Consider the following 19,906-nt stretch of genomic DNA (forward strand, 5'->3'; position numbering starts at 1 on the left):
TTCAAAACATAAATGAGGTCATGTTGCTCCCCACTTAAAACTCCCCACTAAGTCCTATTATCCTAAGAATAGCACCGACAAGCCCTGCTTGAGATGGCCCTGTCTCCCCTCTGACTACTGCTCTCTCGCCCTCCTGTCTCCGTGTTAGGCACAGTGGAACCAAGCTCACCCCTTCTGTAGGTGTCCTCCCTGTGGGGAATGCCCCTCTCTCAGATCTTTGCATGGCTCCTCACTGTCATACAAAGCTCAGCTTCAATGTCATTTCCTAAGAGGCACCTTTTCTGGCTAGCTCAGCTAAGAAGCCCCAATTGCTCTCTGTTACACCATCCTGAATTATCTACACCACACTTACGACTGCCTGATAATTTCTGGCTAATGAATGAATGAATGGTCTACCTCCCCGCCCCACCTCACTGGAGCAGGGATGTTGTTTGTCTTACTCATCACATGTCCCAGTGCCTAGAATAGCTCCTGGCACAAGGTGGGCGCTCGGTAAGTGCTTGTGGACGAGGGACATTAGCTTTTATAGCTCTGTGAGGTGCAGTTACTAGCCCCACTTCGCACAATAGGAAACTGAGGCCCAGAGAGGTTAAAACCAATAAACAGCAGAGCTCAGGTTTCACCCTGGTCTGTCTAACTCCACTGCAGTCCTCTCTCCTTTATAATGTTTGCCTCTTTCGAAGGTATTTTAATTACATGCGATTTATAGCCCAATGCAAAGAAGGGAAGGAACTCTGTCTTTAGTAATTTCTCTTAATTCAGCCCTTGCCTCAGGGGTTCGCAGTCTGATGGGGGAGGCACGGTCCTTTCCCCTTAAGGAGCACACAGTCCAGCCCCTGAGAGAATCTCAGGAGCGTTTATAGAGCAACACTGAGGTGAGCGCCAGTGGACAGCGTGCGTGAATCCACCAGGGCCTCTGAAAAGTCTGAAAAGTAACAAACAAAATAGAAACAGACTCACAGATGCAGAGGACAGACCGACAGCTGTCAGAGGGGAGGGGCTGTGGGGCTGGGTGAGAAAGGTGAAGGGGTTAAGTAAAGGAAATACAACTCATAGACACAGACAAGTATGGTGACCCGAGGGAAAGGGGGTGGGGGGAGGTAGGAGAGGGTAAAGGGGGGACAAATGGTGATGGAAGGAGACTTGACTTGGGGTGGTGAACACACAATGCAATACACGGGTGATGTATTACAGAATTGTACACCTGAAACCTATATAATTTTATTAACCAATGTCAATAAATTAACCAATTATTAACCAATATATTCAATTAAAAATTTTTAAAAGTCTGATCTGTATAAATCGAACTGAGAAAGAGAGAAAGAGAGCACAGGAGAGGCAGAGGGGGAAAGCAAGAGACAGAGAAACCTGTTCAGAGCCGGAGCCAGACAGCGCTGTGAGCACTGGGGCATCCACGCGGCCCTCCCCAGTGACAGGCGGAGCAGACTGTCTCATGGGCCAGCAGGCAGAGATGCTGCCCAGGCCTCCCCTGGCAGCAGGAAATGAGTGTGAGGACGCACAGCGTGTCAGTGACGGTGGTCGGGACCCAGGACCTGGGGTGCGGATTCTGATGGCCCAGCTTCTACACCGATGGGTTTCCATTGCCGTGCCATCTGTCCTAACCCCTCCTCTGTGGGCCATTTGGGGGAAGGCGAAGCAAAAATCGAGAATGAAGACAAACGTTGGAACATTGGCAGGTTTTCTTTTTTTAAGGCTGGCGCTTTTCCTGCCATGTGGTTCTGGGCCATTTCTCTGTCCTTCAGCAAGGGAGGTTTCGGGGTACAGGGTGTGGAGGATGCTGCTAGCATAAAACTGGGCCTGGGTTTTGGAGTGGCAAGCTAACTGTACCCGCCAAGTTCTCCACACCCACCTTTCCAGCTCCCCTCCCCTCCTCCACCTGGTGAAGCCTGGCCCACCTTCCCAGCTCCCCTCCCCTCCTCCACCTGGTGAAGCGGTGAAGGCACCCACACCTGCAGCTCACCTCCTTTCTGAGACTTCCTATTCCCCCCACTCTGTATTTTGGTCCCTCTCCTGGGCATTTAGCAGGCCCCTGGCCACTAACCCCCCCCCAACTGCCAATCCCCCCTCGGGCCCCCCGGGCTGCTGCAGCAGCCCCCAACCTGGAGTCTCTAACCTGCCCTTGGGCTCCCTAACCTCCACCCCATCTTAGTTCACTGACCTCACAGCAGCCAAGGAGAAAACAGGCCGAGCCTGAGGCTCCTCTGCGTAAGAAGGGGTCCCCTTCACTCTCAGGAGTAAGCTCAAGTATCTTATCAAGATGAATACTTGCTCGAGGGGGCGTCCACTGCTTTCTGCTGCTTCTCCTCTCCCTGTCTTGGCCCCCATGAGGTGGCCCCTTAATTTTCCGGGCTGCCCCACTTTCTCTCTTCTTAGGTCTGCACAGACTCTCGCAGACTCTTTTCAATCTTCAAATCTTAGCTCAGACTGTCTTTCCTTGGGAAGCCGACCCTGACCAGTCAGGTCTGGGCTGGGGTCCACGCTATGGACTCCCCCCCCATCATTTTGTCAAGTTCTGTTTCCTGCCCTCTGCACCCCCCAACAGGACGTGAGCCCCTGGGGGCTGCGAGGACCAGTCTGCCTTGCTCCTGTTGTACCCTTGGCATCTAGCGCAGAGCCTGGCACCCGTAGCTGCCCAGGAAATACTGGATAAGTGAATGAATGACTTGGGGATGCTGGAAAATGAATAACTTCGCCCAGAGCCTCTTGCACGGGGGAACACGCCATGCAGCTTCTTCGAACCATGTCTTACCAATAGCTGTGTCCTAAGGACTGTGGCGGCAAAAGCGACCGTGCTGAATGAATTTCTCAAGGCCCCGAGAAGGAGGCCGTGTGCCTGCCTTAGAGGCATTTTCCAGGCCCTGCCCCTGACCGAGAGCCCCCGCGGCAGCCGCCCCTTTCTAATGGAAACCCCAGCGCCGCTCGCCTACGAGGCCGCCTATAAATCACGCCGCGGAACTTCGCCGGCGCCAGGAATGGGCCTCCGACGGGCTGCGAAAGCCCCCACGGGGTGCAGTTTGGAGATGGGCCTTGGGGTTAATCCCAGCAGCTTCAACTGAGTCGCAGTGTCTCCCTTCAAAGTGCAGTGAGCCCGCATCGCTCGGGCTCCCACTGGGTGCAGGGAGCCATGCGGGGCGTGTGGAAGGGATGGGGGGGGGGGGAGCAGGCTTTGCTCGCAGGAAATCTATAATCCCACCGAGCTGCTGGCCTCTCTCGCCAGGGAACAACCCTCCATGCGTGTAGCCACTTCTATTCCTGGCCCCTTTTCACTTCAGTGTTCACTCCTTTCAGCTCATGGCCCCATTTGCCTAAGGAGATGGGGCCGGGGTGGGAGTGGGGGAGGCATGGGAAGCAGCTAACATTTCCAAGTACTTGCCAAATAGGAGTGGAGACCCTGAGCCCGGCTGCCCGGGTTTGAGTCCCACTTCTTGAACTTACCGACTGCATGATCCTGACCACGTTCCTGCCTGTCCGTGCCTCAGTCTCCTCATCTATAAAATGGGAACGACAGTACCTACCCACAGGGCTGCCATGAGGACTCAACGAGCCAATATGTGTGAAGCGCTTACACGGTGTCCGGCCTATAGTCAGGGCTCAATATTAGCTTTTATTATTATTGTTATTGCTACTATTTTCCTGACACACTACGGTCAGCACTTGCTGGAATCTTGCTGATCTCATTTTACCCGCACAATACTCCACAGGAGGATGCTATTCCCCTCATTTTCTAGGTGGGAGAACAGAGGCTTGGAGAGGCCAGGGACCTGCCACGACCCACGGGCTCGCTGGCTGGAGCACTGGCGCCCCCGCGGGGAGCTTCCTCTTGCTCTCATCTCCCGACATCCCGCTCTGCCAAGCACCCTGGAAGCTCGCACTCAGGGGACAATGCTCTCACTCCCTGCCACCACCCAGCATGACAAAGGCAGGCAGTAGGTAAGACTGTGGCGGTGGGTCCCAGGTGGGGTGTTGATGGCCCCGAGGAAGAACAGGACGCTCTTGCTGCTCTAACCCCTGGCACAGCCGGGGCACCAGAAACCTGACAGAAGCCAGCTCCATCCTGGGGTCACAAAGGCCCATAGCCCCTGTGACATGGAAGATTCAAGAGAGCAAGAAAATGGCTTGAGTGGGGCTCGAGCCAGAAGGACCCGGGTTGGAGCTCCAGCTCCAGTGCCCGGCGCGGCGTGAATAATCGGGGGGATTCATTCTCTCCTCCCTGAGTCCCGAGCAGCTTTCAAACTCAGCCTCAGCAGCCGACGAGTTTCCCACAAACTCTGAGAACCAGGGTGGGGGGCAGAGCTGGGGCTGCCTGGGACCCCAGGGGGCTCTCAGGCCCGTGGTTTCTGTGGGCAGGGCAGGTCCCTGGTGCCAGGCTGCCACGAACCCACACGGCAGCTCGGTGAATTAATAAAAGGCATCCCAAGCACGGGACTTGGTGATGAGAACACCCGCGGAGTCAGTCCCCCTTTGCCTTCTCTGCCCCGCACCCGGGCAGGGCATCACTCCAGGGACTGGGCAGCGGGACAGCAGGACAGCAGCTGCCATCTTTGCAGGAGGCCAGAGGAAGCCCGAGGGGACCAGCCCGCGGAGACCGATTGTGAGAACGAGCCCGGAGCGTGGAGTCCGAAGCTCCACAAGGATAATTAAGTTGACTGGTGTTAGGTGAAGGGAGATAACAAGATACACGCTCCTCGGGGTGCGAGATGCTGGGAAGCGGGAAGGGGGCTGTCTTCACTGTGATGAGCTGGAGTAATTAGCTTGAAAAAACAGAGCGAGACGCCAGGCAGGAAGGTGTGGGGCCTGCGGCAGCAGGAGGCGTGCTGGGCAGCGAGTAGAGCCTGCTGGCACCGAGATGCCAACAGTCAGGGAGCAGGAGGGCATCGCCCACAGGCTCAGGGGAAAGCCTGGGACCACGGCACGTGGCAGTGCCACCTCCAAGCCCCTCAGATCTGAGACGCTGCTTGAAAGAAAAAATTAGAACTGAAACATCCGTTCCTTTTTAGTCCAAGCGAGTCCCAGATTTAAGGGCAAAAACGGAGACAGAGAGCCGGGCAGTTCAAGGTCAGGTGCTCGTGTCAAAGCACTTAGCTTCACTTTCACCTCAAGAAATGACGGGTGCATCTCAGAGTGCATCTTGACCCTGGTTTCCCCTTGGGGTCAAGGTTAATTACTCCTGCCCCTGGAAGGGGAGATCATCAGTTGGGAGGTGGCCTGGCCTGAGGGTTAATGGTTAGAATTCCAATCAGAATCTAAGTGGCTTAGGGACCTGGAGGGGCTTCTGTTCTCAGTGTACTGGCTGAGGAGGGTACCTCAGCCACCTCATCCCGCCCAACAGTCACAGGAGCAGTCAGGAAGCAGAGCCTAGCTCAGTGCCTGGCACTTAGTAGGTACTCAGCACATGCTTGTTCATTGATACATGCATATTCAAAAGATAGAGGAAAGAAAGAAAAATGCCAGCTAGGAAGACTGACTGCCCAGACAATACAAGGAGAGCCAACACATGCTTATTAAATGAATTCATCTAATTTGTAGGATACAAGATGAAGCCACAAAAAAATCAATTGCATTGCATTCTTACATCCCAGAGACCCCCAGAAAATCCAATGAAAAGATTCCATTTATAATAATAAAAAATAAGTACTTGAGAGTTCTTTTAATTTGGGACACAAGATATTTGTTTAAAGAAATTATAAAATCCCATTGGAAGATCAATATTGGGGAAATCACGAACATAATTCATTACATTAGTAAATTAAAGGAGAGAAGCCATATGATTATTTCAATAGATTCTTAAGAAGCATTTAATTAATTTTTCTTTATAAAAACTCTGGGTGAAATTGGAATAGATGTAAACTTCCCTCACATGAAAATAAATGTAATAATCAGAAACTGGCAACAAATATCATATGCAATAGAAAATAAATGCAATCCGATGGCAAACAGAAATAAGACAAGGAAACATTTTATAAGCATCCTGGACGTTTTAGACAATGGAATAAGGCAAGAAATTATAATAAGTTCAATAAGTAATAACAACACCGACATTTATATAGTGCCAAGCAGTGTTCTAAGTTCTTACGTAAGATCAGAAAACTGGGCACAGAGAAGTTAAGTGACTTGCCCAAAGTCACACAGCTTCTAAGTGGCAAAGCTAGGATTGGAATCCAAGTGATCTGGTCCCACAATATGGGCTTTTCTACATTATGACATACTCAGATGTTAGAAGAGAACAGTTATTATTTGCAGATAATATAATTGCGTCACAAATATATAAACGATTGCAATGAAAAAACCTATTAGAACTGGTCAGTTTCAGTAAGATGTCTACATAAAAGACAAACATGAAAATATCACCGGTTTCCTAGCACCCTGCCTGGGACATAGCGGGCTCCCAATAACTACGTGGTGAAAGATGAATCAGCAGAGTGCCGCATCGTTCGGCAGGACCCAAATAGCACAGCAACACAGCTGGATTCCTTTGAGGGGTCTCCTGAGGGACTTCCCTCCAGCCTGCCCCCTGATTCGGTCTCTCCCAGCAGAGCGGGAGCCGGGGGTGGCATCTCTGCCTCGCCCCAGAGCCTGTGCATTTCTCCGCAGGCGCTGCTTCTGCGTGTGAAGGGGCGAAGGCATGAGCCGGGGGCCCCACCAGCTCCGACAGGCTTCACTTCTCTGTCTCCCAAGAAAGGGCCCGCTGTGATTTCATATTCATCGAGTAAACAGGGTGAGAGGGGAATGTTTAAACCACTTAAAGAAATAAACAGCTTTCCAACACCTTCAATTATTTTGGAAGCACCTGCTCACGTATAATTAATGTGCCAATTAAAACGATTATTATAACCGTTAAAGCGGGTCCCCCGAGGACCACTAGTCGACGACACATGTTTAGACTCATCTGAGTTATTCCACCGCCTTGCAAAATAATAATTATTGTTATAAAATCTCATTTCTTAAAGAATCGTCTCTGATTCAGGCTTCCCACGAATCCAGGCCGCCTGTCTCCTCATGCACAGGTCCCTGGGGGCTGTGTGACAGTTCGAGGAAGGTGTCACTGGACGTTTTCCGACGTTCACCAAAGGGACTTGGGCAGCTGTCGTGTGTGTGTAGGGAGGGGTGCAGAGGGGAGGGCCCTGTCCCTCCCACATACCTGCTCTGCGTGCTCCTCGGGTAGGGGGCCATGCAGCCTGTGTCATCTCTGCAGGGGGAACTGGGTTCCCTTTGGTCTCCCTTTGACATTACAGTCTGTGTGGCTCCGGAATCTGCCTCTGCTGACAGGTGGCCCTGGCCGTGTGACAGTGAGGACAGCCCAGGGCACCGGCCCTCTCTCCCTCTTCCCTGTGGCGGAGGCTGCCGAGCTGCCCAAAGGGGGTCCCAGGTGGCCCCTGCCCACTCTGAGGACCAGGCTGGACGCTGAGAGGGTCAGGCTGTAAGGGGAAGTCAGATGGGCTGGTGTACAGATCTGGCTCCACGTTACTGTCCGTGAGGCTTGGGGCCAGTTACTTCCCTCTCTGAGCCTCAGTGTCCCCAGCTCTAAAATGGACGAGAGCACCGGTATGAAACGGTCTCTGTGAGGGGTCGGCGAGGTGATTTGTAGTATCCCTGACCCAGCACCTGACCTACACTACAGCAATGGCATTAACAGTCACTACGAGGGAGAGACGGGGGGGGGGGGCTTCCCAAGCCCGAGGAGCTCAGCCCTTCTGAGGGGTCAGCCTTTGGCTGCCTGTCCCTCAGGGGGAACCCCTCCCACCCCTCAGTATGGCATCGATGGCCTTCAGAGGAGCCTGACATCTGGAGCATCGCTTTGGAGTCAGAGAGCCGGGTCCCAAGCATGACCTGACCACTCCCTAGAAGCAGACTTACAGCAAGTCTCCCCGAACCCCGGTTTCCCCGGCTCGAAACAGAATAATAGCGTGCAGTTTGCAGGGTCCTTTCTGCCCTGCCCGGGCCTCCCCCCGCCTCCCCCCAGGCTCCCTGAGGTCTCTGAATACCCCCGGCTTCCTCACTCAGGGGAACCCCGGGGCTAGGAGCCCCGAGGGGCAGGCGGGGGCCAGGCCATGCGGGACCGTAAGGCAATGCCGGTGACTTTGGCCCGTATCCGAACACTGGGAGGCTTGGCTGATGTGCTTCAAGCAGGAGACGGGGGCTGAGATGTGTTTACAAGGTCTCTGGCTGGGGAGTGGTCCTCTGGACCCGGTCACACCTGCTTCCTTCACATTCCACCCTCTCCTCTTGGCTCCCAGGTGTCTGCAGCCTCATGTCCTTTGAATGTTCACTCAGGGGTGGGGTGCCCACAGGGGCCTGATTCCCAGAACCTTCACGATCACCCCTCTCCTGGGGAATGTAGAACTTTCCGGGCCCTGGTGTCCACGCTCGATACAGGGCTAGCCGAGTTGGCCGGGCGCTCCGTCCCTGCCCCGCCGTGAGGGCATCGCTGGGCAGCTGGGCCGCTGCAGCACAGAATTCCAGCACTGACACAGCAGCGTCCTCCTGCCCTGGGCTCCTTGGGCTAGGAAGCCGAAGTCCTGTCTACTGCATTTATGACCTTTGCTTAGGCCCCCTCAGCAGTCCCCAAGAACTCCAATCCACTGTTGAAAAGCTTCAATTGTGAGAAAATTCTTTACCTCATCAACTAAGAGTTTACTTCTACTGTCCCTCACAACCACATAAGATATTAATTCATTCACTCACTCATCCTCTAAGCTATGTGCTCAGATACAAAGGCTGACAGGACACCTGGTCCTTACCAACAAGGGGCTTGCATTCTGGGAGAGACATTCAACTATTACAATCAGTTGCCCTGTCCTGAGCTCTCAGCTAGCAGACACCCGTTCACTTTTGGAAAGTTACCACAATTTTAAGGACTCATTTATTTAACCTTCTTTCAAGTCATACCTATTCCCCTGCTTAACTACAAGCTCCCTATAAGCAAGGCCAGGCTGTTCTTATACAGTGTTCTATTCCCAGTGCTTGGCACATAGTAGGTGCTCAAGAAATAGCTGCTGCATTAATGAAGACACGAGCCCAGTGTGTGCAGCACAGGACAGAGTTCTGAGTGTTTTGAGAGCTTTCTGAGAATCTAAGTCAGCCTGGGTCATGGCAGTTGCAGGGGGGAGAAGATGGAAAGGGGAAGAAGGTGGGAAAGGTCTCGGGGGGTGACGCCACAGCTGACCTTGGAGGGCAAGTCAGAGTTCAACAGATGGAGGGGACAGGGGCGTGGCAGGCGGAGGAAGCAGCACTGCATCTGCGAGGAGGCGGGAAAGCCGGTTGGCAGCTCTGAGAATTGCAAATGCGCCATTCGAATGGGCCATTTGGGAAGGTGGTGAAAAAAACAAGGCTGGAGAAACCAAGAGGGACCTTGTATGCTGGGCCAATGACCTTGAACTTGGTGCTAAGGTGATGGGAGCTCTTGTGAGGGGTGGCACGATCATCATACAATCATGTGTGTTCTTCAGAAAAGCCCCAGGCTGTGCCCCTCTGCAGCAGGGGGACTCTGTGGCTGCCCCCTGAGCATCTGAGTCTCCTGGTGGGAAGACACAGTCACCCTTCCTATGAGGACGACACGCCCAACACAGAGGAATAAATAGAGAGAGGGAGGGGGAAGGACTTGGTGGGGTGGAGGACTCTGAGCCGGTCTTCTGGGAAGCATCGCTCATTTCAGTCTTGCTATTTTATATTGTTGGCGTGCTGGAGTGGAAGTTCACCTCAAATCCTCTCTGACAAGTTAAGTCACCCCCTTGTCATTTAAACCCAGCAGGGCGAACTCAGGCAGTCTCCTGGAAATCACACTCTGGGCTTAATATAGCTCCGAGTCCACTGGCTCAGAGGCCCCCCCAGCACTTCAAGCCAGGACCTCCATCCCTGATGAGTTGTCCCAGCCCGCCCCAGGGATGCCCTGTTGGGGGAATGGCCGCCTTTCCCCCCAGCCCTGGTCCTCTGAGGGGATGGAAAGGAGGCAGGCAGGTTGGCTGCAAGGTGGGAGGGCAAGAGACAGCACATTCTGTAGAGACCCTCACTTCACCCTTTTATTTTATGGGTGAAGATCCTGAGGCTCAGAGAAGGAAGGTGATTTGCTCAAGGTCACACAGCAGGATATTTTGCTCCCAGGCTCCTGGTCTTTGTTCTCCGTGCCCTTGGTGAGGACACCAGAGCAGCTGCCATTTACCTTCAGGAGCTGCCAGTCTACTGGGTCTCTCACAGCCATCCAATGGGACAGCTCATTCCCGGTGGAGTCCACATGTGGCCCAATATTACCTCTTGTTATCTGGGTGTCACGACAGCTGTTGGCGCCCTGTCTCAACAATTTTGGGGCCAAGAGCTCTTATCAGCCCCATATGAAAGCCTCTGGGCAGAGGAACGAACGGCCTCCTTGTCAATGTCAGAAACCTGATGTTAGTTCCCCAGAGGATGGACTTCTCTGCTCAAAATCCTCCCCATGTGCCAGGGAGAGCGACGATGGGCTGCTGACGGAAGCCTTTCCTTTCTCCCCATCTTATCTCAATTCCTGGCCAAGGGCACATCCCTGCTGACCCCCCAGGGCATCTGCACCAAGCCTAACCATGCCCCACCCCTGTCCCTGCGGCTCTTCCCACCTGAGGCTGATGGCAGCACCACCTCCCCCAGGTCCCCGGAAAGCTCATGGACCACAGGCCTTCTGATGTGGCCTCGCAGCCCCTAGACCCGCCCTGAGTAGGGACAAGTGCCTCGGCTCCAGCTGCTGCTGTTCCCGAACTTTTCAGGGGGTCGCAGACCCCTTTGAGAATCTTCAGCCCCTCCCTCCCCACATACCAAATGCACACAACATGTTGGGCTCATTTTCTGGGTTTCGAGCACCCCCAGAAGCCTACCCACCTACATTTTAGGGATCCAGAGACCCCGCAGAGGGACCCTGGCCCAGGGCTTGTTGGCACCACGGCGCACACTGGAGAAGCAGATAAATAAAACTCAGCCACAGGCACAGAGACAAGGCGGATGACAGGAATACAGGTGGTGGCGCCCCACTCGAAGCGTGTACAACGTGCTGAGGGCAAACAGCAGGAGGACCCTTAGCTCCGTCTTGGCGGCCAGGTCGGGGGCTTCGCAGGGGAGAGGGTGAGGTTGGCCAGGTGGGAGGGGATGGAGCTATGCAAGCGAGGCCCACTCCCCTGGGCCCCTTGTCTGCAGAGCGCCTCCTTTGTGTCACACAAACCCCTGTGAGATGCTCAGGGCAAGTCGATGAAGCCCATCGGCCAGATGAGGAAACAGATCTTTACAGCTTAATGGCCCCTGGCTGGCCCAAACCTCTCTCCCCGGGGAAGGGAGTCCACTGCTCTTTATTTCTCCAGCCCTGAGCACCGTGCTCAGCACCCAGCAGGGCTTGAGGAAGGTTGTGTGAACAGCTGTGGTCCAAAGGCCACTGAGTTCATTGGAGGGGAGAGCCGAGGTCTCTCTTGCAAATACCAGACGCACTGCTTCGTTACTCCAGAGTCCCCCAGACTCTCGGGGCAGCCGCTCGCCCGCTCTGGAGCAGCAGAGCCAGGCTGCCACCAGTTCCGGGCGGCCAGGCTGGGGAAGTGTGGAATAGATAATGTCCTTGGGAGCTTAGGAGCAACAGGCACATGGAGATGGGCCAAGTAGAAGCAATTGGGTCTGTATGTTATCTGCAAAGATCCGTCCAGAAGTTCAAGGTCAAATCCCTCTAAGAGTCAAAACCTCAAGGCCAAGCCACAGCGGGGCTCAATGCTTCCTTCAGTTCACCCCAGGCTGCTGCCCCCGCTAACTCCAGGTCCCCAGAGGGCATCGTGTGGCCAAAGTCATGGCCATTTCTCTGTTCTTATCTTAAGTCACCTCTGCAGCACTGGGCAGAACTGACTATTCTCTCTTGGAGTCTGGGACACCCTACTCCTTGCCTTCTTTATATCTTCTGGCTGCTGCTTCTGTCTCTTGGCCGGGCTACTTTTCTGTCTGTAAATCTTAAGGGCCCAGGGTCTAGCACTGGGTGCTCCTCTCTCGTCCCCCTCCCTGGGTCATCTCACCCAGGCTCATGGCTCTAAATCCATCCACATTCTGATAACCCCCCGGATATAAATCTCCAGTCTTGACATCTCCCCAGGATTCCAGATCTGTAGCATCAACTGCTGCTCTGATAGCTCCATTTCCATGGGTTAGAGCCTCTTGGAACGTAACATGGCTGAGGGAGAATCCTGTCCAAGGGTCTCCTCCCTCCTGTCCTCCGAGTCTCAGTGAACAGCTCTGTCCCCCCACACCTCGCTGCTCAAGCCTGAAAGCCAGGAGCCATCCTGAACCTTCCCTTCCCCTCGCCCCTTCCACATGTTAGCAAGCCCTTTAAACTCTACCCGCAAGTCATAGCAGAATTTCTCTCCTCCCATCATCTCTGCCATCCTAGTCCACACCCAAGCCACTGCTGCCTCTCGCCTGAACTGTGGCCTCTCTGCTTCCAGTCTCGCCTCCCCTACACTCCTGTCTCCACCTGGAAGTGACATGTGATGAAGTAAACCAGGTCCTGTTACTTCCCTGTTTGAAACCTCCAAAGCTGCCGTTAGAATCATTCCAGCTCCAGGTCCCTGAGCACAGGGCCTGGCACGAGCAGTCCTCCCCATCTGCCTCACCTCCTCGCTGAACTTTCCCCACTCCCTTCATTCAGAAGGCCACGTGGTGGGACCTCCTTTGTTCTTTGAACAAGGGAAGATTGTTCCTAACATAGGTCCTTTGCACTCCCTCCTCCCTCTGCCTGGCATGTTCCATCTCCCTGCCTTGGCGTTGCCTTTGGGATCTTGGTTTAAATGAGTCACTTCCTGCCCACCAATCCCTTTCTGTCCCATCAGGCTACTTTGCTCATTTGTTTATCTCTGTAACTCCTCCCCCAGGGTAGACTGCAGGACTTCAGGATCTTGTTGCCTTGTTTCTCAACGTGCCTCCGATAACTATGTGTTGAATTAATGTCAATGGATGAATGGAGCAGCTCCCTCTATCAGTTTCCCAAACACCAGAATGTAGTCCCCGGCTGAGCCCAGGGCATTGCAATCACCGAGGGACCTGGCTAAAAGTACAAATGCCCCCGAGGCTCCAATCCTGGAGATTCTGATTCAATAACTGTAGGACGAGGCTCAGTCAATAGGGCATTTTTACAGGCCGCTCTGAAATTCAGAGCAGTCCGCGTGGGCAGCCCCTTTGCAACCCCGCTGTCACGAAAGACCAAGGGAGGGGACGGCAATAATTGCAGTTCACACTCTGACCTCTAGGGGGAGCTTAAGGTTCCTTCCATCTCTCCAGCCCTGCAAGGAGGAGCTGGCCACCAGGGCCTGGAATGGATGCAAACTGTGGCTGAAGATGGAATAAAAGAATTGCAATGGAATTAGACTTAGAAACGTATTCTTATTTCTCCTTTATGTGTTACTACATTTATTTTACAATCAACTGTCCTTTGGTACTCTCTCCTCTTAGGTGACTGGTGTGATAAGACCAGGCGTGGAACATTGCTCATCAGAGGAGTCGGCCCCTTTGGAAGCTTAGGGGCAGGGGATGGACAAGGAAGCTTGGACCTGCTTGGCTCTGGCTCTGTGAAGATGACCTCTTGTCTTCCTTAGTCTCTTTCTTCTCCAGATCGTAGAGCTGTAAGATCTGGGAGCCCCAGATCAGGATGCAGGTCCAAGAGAGTAGCCAGGAGCAGCCAGGTTGAGTAGCTGCCATGCTGGGCTCCAAGCCAGAGGGGCCAAAGGGGTGGTCGAGCTCAGTGCTCCAGAACCTGGGCCTGGTCTATACTCATCACTAAGAGTGTATCTGCCATCTTGCTCCTATGAGGTCACTGGACTGTAATGTCCCCTTACGATCATCATTTTCAGTTTTGTTTCAGACCACAAAAGGACTGAGATTAAGAGAGAGCCAATGCCAGTAAAGCCATTTTGAAATAACTCCTGACTTCAGAGAGAGCTAAGATCCATTGAGAAGGCTGAACTATGTAATGATATTTCCAAGAATTGAAATCCAATGAGTCCACCAGCACAACCACATAGGAACAAAGAGCTCCAGCGTCAAGTGTGGCCTCTGCCCACCTGCCTTGGGAACACAGGTGGCAGGATGGAGTTCAAGGAAGCTTGAACTTCAAGGATCCTCCCCAAACGCCTTCTACTCTTGTTTCATAATTTTCCTCTCTGGGTCCCTTAAGCTACCAAGAGACATGATAGGACAGCGGCTACCACTGATTAAATAGGAGCCACAATGAGCCAAGCACTGGGCTTGTTTGCTTGCAGACATTACCTCATTGAAGTCTACAGTGCGGGCGAGTTCATGTCCCATTTCAGATGAGGTTTCGAAAATGCAGAAGGTCAGGCCCCTGCCCAAAGTCACACACTTAATCCTCTCTTTCCACCTCACCCTTCGCAGCCTTCGGCCTCCCCCCCCCCCGCCCCAATGGTCCCAAATAGCCGTGATCTCTTCCCTTCAAAAGCATCCAGCAGAGCCCCAAAGGGGAGCTCACAGGGCCCGGCAGCATCACTGCGGAGGCATTTACATCAGGAAGCAAACACCCAGGCACCGTCCCCCACAAGGTGAAAGAGGCAAGAGCAGGGGCTCCTTGAGGTGGGGGTATCACTGTTTGTAGATCTGTCTTGCTCCATGGCTCTCTTCACTGTGGCCTTGTAACCTGGGCCCCGCGCAGCTCTTAGGAACAAATTGTGAAGGAAAGAGACCAAACACAGCAGAGACAATGAAAACTGCTGTGAAAGGTCAAGTTCCCGTGATTCTCTGTGGTTGTTTAACGGATTTCTATGATATAAACAGACCTTTGGCTTTGCCTGCTGGGCAGGTGACCTCCACCTAAATGAGTTTAGACAGTGTTCCCCAACAAGAAATATTCCCTTTTTTCCATAAAGCCCCTGGGTAATCAAAGGTTCACACCCCCAAACAGAATGACGCTATCAGCTGTATACACACGGCTACCAGAAACAGAAATGGGTACATGGCATGTTTCGGTGCACATGCATTTATATTTACAGTGCTACCATTTGTTCACTTAAGAAAAATTTACCAAGGTGACTACTAGGCATACCTAGTAGATACAGCAAGGAAAAGACAGGGCCCTTGTGCCTGAGATGCTCTTGGCAGAGTGGGCAGACGGGTGTTTTAACATGATGGGACAAGAGCTGGAGTGTAGACCCATAAAGAGGAATCACAGAGGAGGGAGTGCCTAGAACTTTCTGCAGAAGTCAGGAATGCCTACATGAGCTGAGATAGTCTCTTTGGATGGTCTCAGTTTCTTCATCTGAAAAATAGGCGTAACAAGAATACCTCCCTCGCAACGCCAACAGGGAAATGAAATGTACTCATGTATGCATGGCACATAGTAAAGGCTCAAGTGTTAGTCACTCTGATTAGTATTAGCAGCGTTACTCAATGAGCCCCCAATTATAGGTGTAAACAAATAGAAATGATTAAGTAAAGGATATTATTTATCATTCATTTTCTAGAACCAAGTCTTGACTTTAAAGTTAGGGTAGTTTGGTTGTTAGGTGAGTGCCTCCTACTGGTCATGTATGGAATTGCACCTCTACTCTATTAGCCACTCTATTTTTCTAGGGGAAAAGCAGCTGTGAAGACAGAGACTGGGAGACTCAAAACTAGGAGAGGAAACCCATGCCACAGGGGAGAAAACAGCAGGAGATGGTAAAAAGGGCTGTGAAGCATCCTTATGTTGAACAGGGCTTTGAAAAACAACTGTGATATCCAGAACTTTAAGGGCCTGACAACTCTCTCGACATCTCTTTGTTTTCAAAGAAGCCTTCTGAGATGATCCATCTTCCCCCCCACCCCCAAGCCCCACAATCTAACGACGACAGGGTACAAAACAAATACAATTCATTTTTCTGAAATTCACTTTAGAGTGAGTTTTCCTGGAACGCTGGCTCAGTGAACATTCACTGTTATTTCTTTGACAGGAAAGCACAGCATATTCCAGAGACCACAGGAAAAAATTTCAAACATCTACAGCAAGCTGTCCAGTAGACCTTTCTGTGATGATGGAAATGTTCCTCCATGCCTGCTGCGCTAATGCGGTAGCCGCTAATTACGCGTGGCTAGCGAGCTCTTGAAATGTGGCTAGTCTGACCCAGGAAAAACACTTTTAATTTAATTTGATTTAATATAATTTAAATAGCCACACGTGACTAGTAGGCTGCATTGGCAAGCACAGACCCACGGGCTCTGATCATGTACACTTTCTTGAGTCTAGTCTATAGATTTGATATCTTCTATAAATTAGCCAGGTCATGGGGCAGAAGTGTCCAAGGTGCAGACCCTGGCCATCTCCTCCTATTCTCCCTGACCCCACCTCACTCCCAAGGGGCCTACAAGGAAAGACTTGCCCAAATGTTCAGCCAGAGGTCTTGTTAACTCCAAGGAGGCAATCCCTTTTGCTTTAGACAATTTCATCAGCTCCCCCCATCTACCCAAAGAATCCAACCCACTTACTAAGTTTCTGAAAGCTCAGGATGACTCCATTGCTAAGATAATGTCTTTAGGACCAGAGGGGAGGCTGCTGGGTTTTACCCATGTTTCGGGCCACTTCGTGCCCACGGGGCTGAGCGGGCAGGGGTAGCCTCATCACAATGCCCTGCTTTTCCCTTCTGAAGGGATTGGAGACACAGTCCTGGCTGGGCCTGTGTAATCTATTCATTTCCTTCCAAGCCAGGCTCTGTAAGCTCATTCATGGGGCATGAGGAAAGGAAGCTGGGGAGGCGAACACATGTACAAAAAACAAACAACACTGGCTCAGCAGCTCCCATTTGAGGGGGGGATGGAGAATGGGAGATGAAGCGTGGCAGGGGGGCCTGGCTGGGGAAGGAAACTGGGGCTCCTGTTGCTGCTTCTCCCGCTTCCTCCAGAAGCCCTGCCCAGCCGTGGCTCCTGGTGCCCCCGTCTTGGTAGGCCCTTATCTCTCCCCATTCAGTTGGCTCCTTGGGAAAAGAGGCCGTCAGCGACGGGAGGCCAGAGCGCAGCAGGCAGAGGGAGCTGGCAGCCTGGAGCCGTTTCCCCTGATTTCCTCCCATCCTCCAGCACCGTCCTCACTGTCACAGGCGGGGCGCTGGGGCGCGCCTGGTTCCGAGGAGAGTCCCAAGTCAGCTGAGCTGCTACCTCAGTCCAGCCACAGAATCAAAAGGGCCCAAGCATTTGGATCCAGTGGGCAATTTGCATGTGATTTGCATACATCTGCATACCCCCTTCCAGAGGCCCTCCGTCAAAGGATGTGAAATGAAATAAAATAAATTAATTAGTGCAGCCTACCATAGCCTGATATGCAGGGCCTGACACCCGTAAGAGATTCTTAAAGCAATCTATGTGATCACAGGCAGGGGTGGAGGGAGATGAGGCTGGCGCGGGGATGGGGTGCACAGGGGTTCTCAGTACTGGGGGTGGAGAAGGGGAGGGAAAGTCTCTGTCTCAACTGGAAGCTGGGCATTTTCCTCCTGCCCAGCCCCAGCCCCCAACCTCAGAGAACATAGAGTTGAGCCACGTGGAGCCTGGCTCCTGCTTTCCTACGCCTGGGCTTGGCACTGGCGTCTCCCCCATCCTGGCAGCACCTCTGCAGAGAGATTTTCACCACCGTGATGCAGTGACATTTAATTTCAAACAAGACTGAGGATACTTGTTCCAAGGGCGGGGAAGGCAGTGAGGTGCCCACTGGTATTTTCCTGTCTCCAAGCTCCCTCCCACCTTCACCCTCATTAACTGTTCCCATTGGGTGTCCCTAGTTCTCTCTGCCAGCTGGGCAGGTCTTTCACTATCCCTCGCTCAGATCCCATCTATGGATGGTCCCATCATCAGCAGTGAGCTGGAGTTAATCTATCCCAGTCCTTCTGCCAGGTGCTAATGAGATGCTCACAGCGTGTGTCAGCCAAGCAGCTCCCATATCGTGTAAATACGCCTCTTAGCGATTCAGTTCATGGCACTATTTAACACATGCCTCGACTTTTTCTAGGCCCGTCGATCTACTGGGGATGGAAACCTCACCTAGAGCTGGGGCCCCCGAAAGTCAGGTTCACACCTGTGGGGCCCGGTGTGAACCTGGCTTGGGTTGGAGGGCCCTAGAGGTGAATCTAGGTTGGTTCAAGGAGTCTGGGTTGGAGCCAACCAAACAGCAGTGACCAGCAAAGGATGAATTAAGGACCAAAACTGCAAGAAGGAAATGCAAGGGCAGGGTGCTTCAGCGCAAGACTGGACCAGGAGCAAGGCGGAGACTGAGGGGGGCGGTTCTGAGTCACGCTGTGAAAGGGAGGGTGACCCAGCAGGTCCCACGCGCTGCGCTGTGGGTGCGGACAGAACTTGAAGGAGCGAAGGAACCAGTTTTAGATGCCTGATCACCAGACTGTGCCCACGCCCTCCTTTCTCACCCCGCGCTCCCCACCGCACCCCCACTCTCTCCTCCATGCTCCGTCCACTCCATGGAGAGCAGCCCCATTTGACTGTGTCATCATTGGCCACTTGAAAGGGTGACGCATCTTACAAAGGTTCGAGAAGTGCTATTTTATATCAGGGGCTGGCAAACTATGACCCAAATGGGACCAGATCTGCCTACAACCTGTTTTTGTACAGCCTTCAAGCCCAGGATGTTTTTTATTTAAAATCATTTTTTTAATGATTGAAAAAATAAAGAGTATTTTGTGATGCGTGAAAATTATGTGAAATGCCAGTCTCGGCCTCCATGAGTAAAGTTTTATGGGAACCCAGCCATGCCCCTCAGCTGACACGCTGTCTGTCGCTGTGTTCACACGGCAACAGCCCAGCTCAGTTGCTGCGACAGGGACCATATGGTCGCCAGAGGGGAAAATATTTACTCTCTGGGTCTCACTGAGAAACTCTGCCAACCTCTGTTTTAGATCATGAAGGGGAGTTCTCCACCGAACCCAGTCCCAAGACAACGGTCCCTTGCTCTGTGCAAACCCCACGTTAATTGCAAGAGGAATGTCAATGCCACCGGACCCCCTCCTGAGCTTAGCCAGCCCCGACTCCCGGTGGCAAAAGGAGACCCGTCCGGGATGCCCAGTCCAGACACACGAAGGGTTCTGTCAGTGCCTGGAAAGGCCAACACTTGTGCCCAAGACCACGAGCCAGTCCTCCTGCTGCCAATACCTGGGCCCTGGGCAGGTGGGCATCTGCGGGTCTCAAATGACATCCCTTCTCGGACCTAAACTTAGGGTGCCAGATACCAGCACTAGTCCTCTGTAAAATGGATTAGAAGGCAGACTAGCTCTGTAATTTGATTTTTAAGAAGGCAGGAAGCTATCCTGCTCTTCTTACCGAAAGCCTCCTGCCCAAAATTCCACCCACAACATCCCTGGGTCATTACACCGCACCCAGGGCCCACAGTGTCCTTGGTACTAGCGGGGTTTCCTGAGTATAGTGGCATCATAGGCACAAAGAGACCGGAACGAGAGATCCTGAGAGCAGAAGGAAAGGCTGAGCAGAGCGGTCTTGCAGGAGGGTTTCAGCGGAGGATCCCCACCTGGCAGAGGGCACAGGCACAGGACAGCCCAGGGCTGGGTTAGAGCTGAGGACATAGCCCAGCTGGGTGGGTCCCCAGACAGGCTACTTACCCGGTACCACACGATTTCACGCATGCGACCATCCGTCTTGAAGTTACACTTCAAGGTCACGGCATCACCGGCCACCACGGGTGGGAGAGGCTCAATGTTGACAGTCAAGTAGCCTATGGGAAAAAACAGAGTGGGAGGTGAGGGCGGGAGCAGGCCCGGAGGGCTGCCGGGTGGAGAGGGCCGACACGTCGCTGGGGGGCGCTGTTCTCTCTGTAGCTTGTGACCCCTAACTGAGCCAGAATGAGCGGTCACCCTCCGCTCCCGTCTCACTGACGGTTCCCTTCCTGGGAGATTCCCTGGCTCCCGTG

General features: G+C 53.0%; 1 protein-coding gene across 1 annotated transcript in view; it reads right to left on the reverse strand.

The window, feature by feature from the left end:
* Window positions 1-19,906, reverse strand: part of IGSF21 (immunoglobin superfamily member 21) — a 197,355-nt gene that overhangs the window by 94,317 nt on the left and 83,132 nt on the right. The window contains exon 2 of the mRNA XM_081144302.1: window positions 19,599-19,711. Within this exon, the coding sequence (XP_081000428.1) occupies window positions 19,599-19,711 (113 nt within the window). The remainder of the gene's footprint in view (window positions 1-19,598; window positions 19,712-19,906) is intronic.

Source organism: Miniopterus schreibersii (genome assembly GCF_964146895.1).
Source record: "Miniopterus schreibersii genome assembly, chromosome: 8".
NCBI lineage: Eukaryota > Metazoa > Chordata > Mammalia > Chiroptera > Miniopteridae > Miniopterus > Miniopterus schreibersii.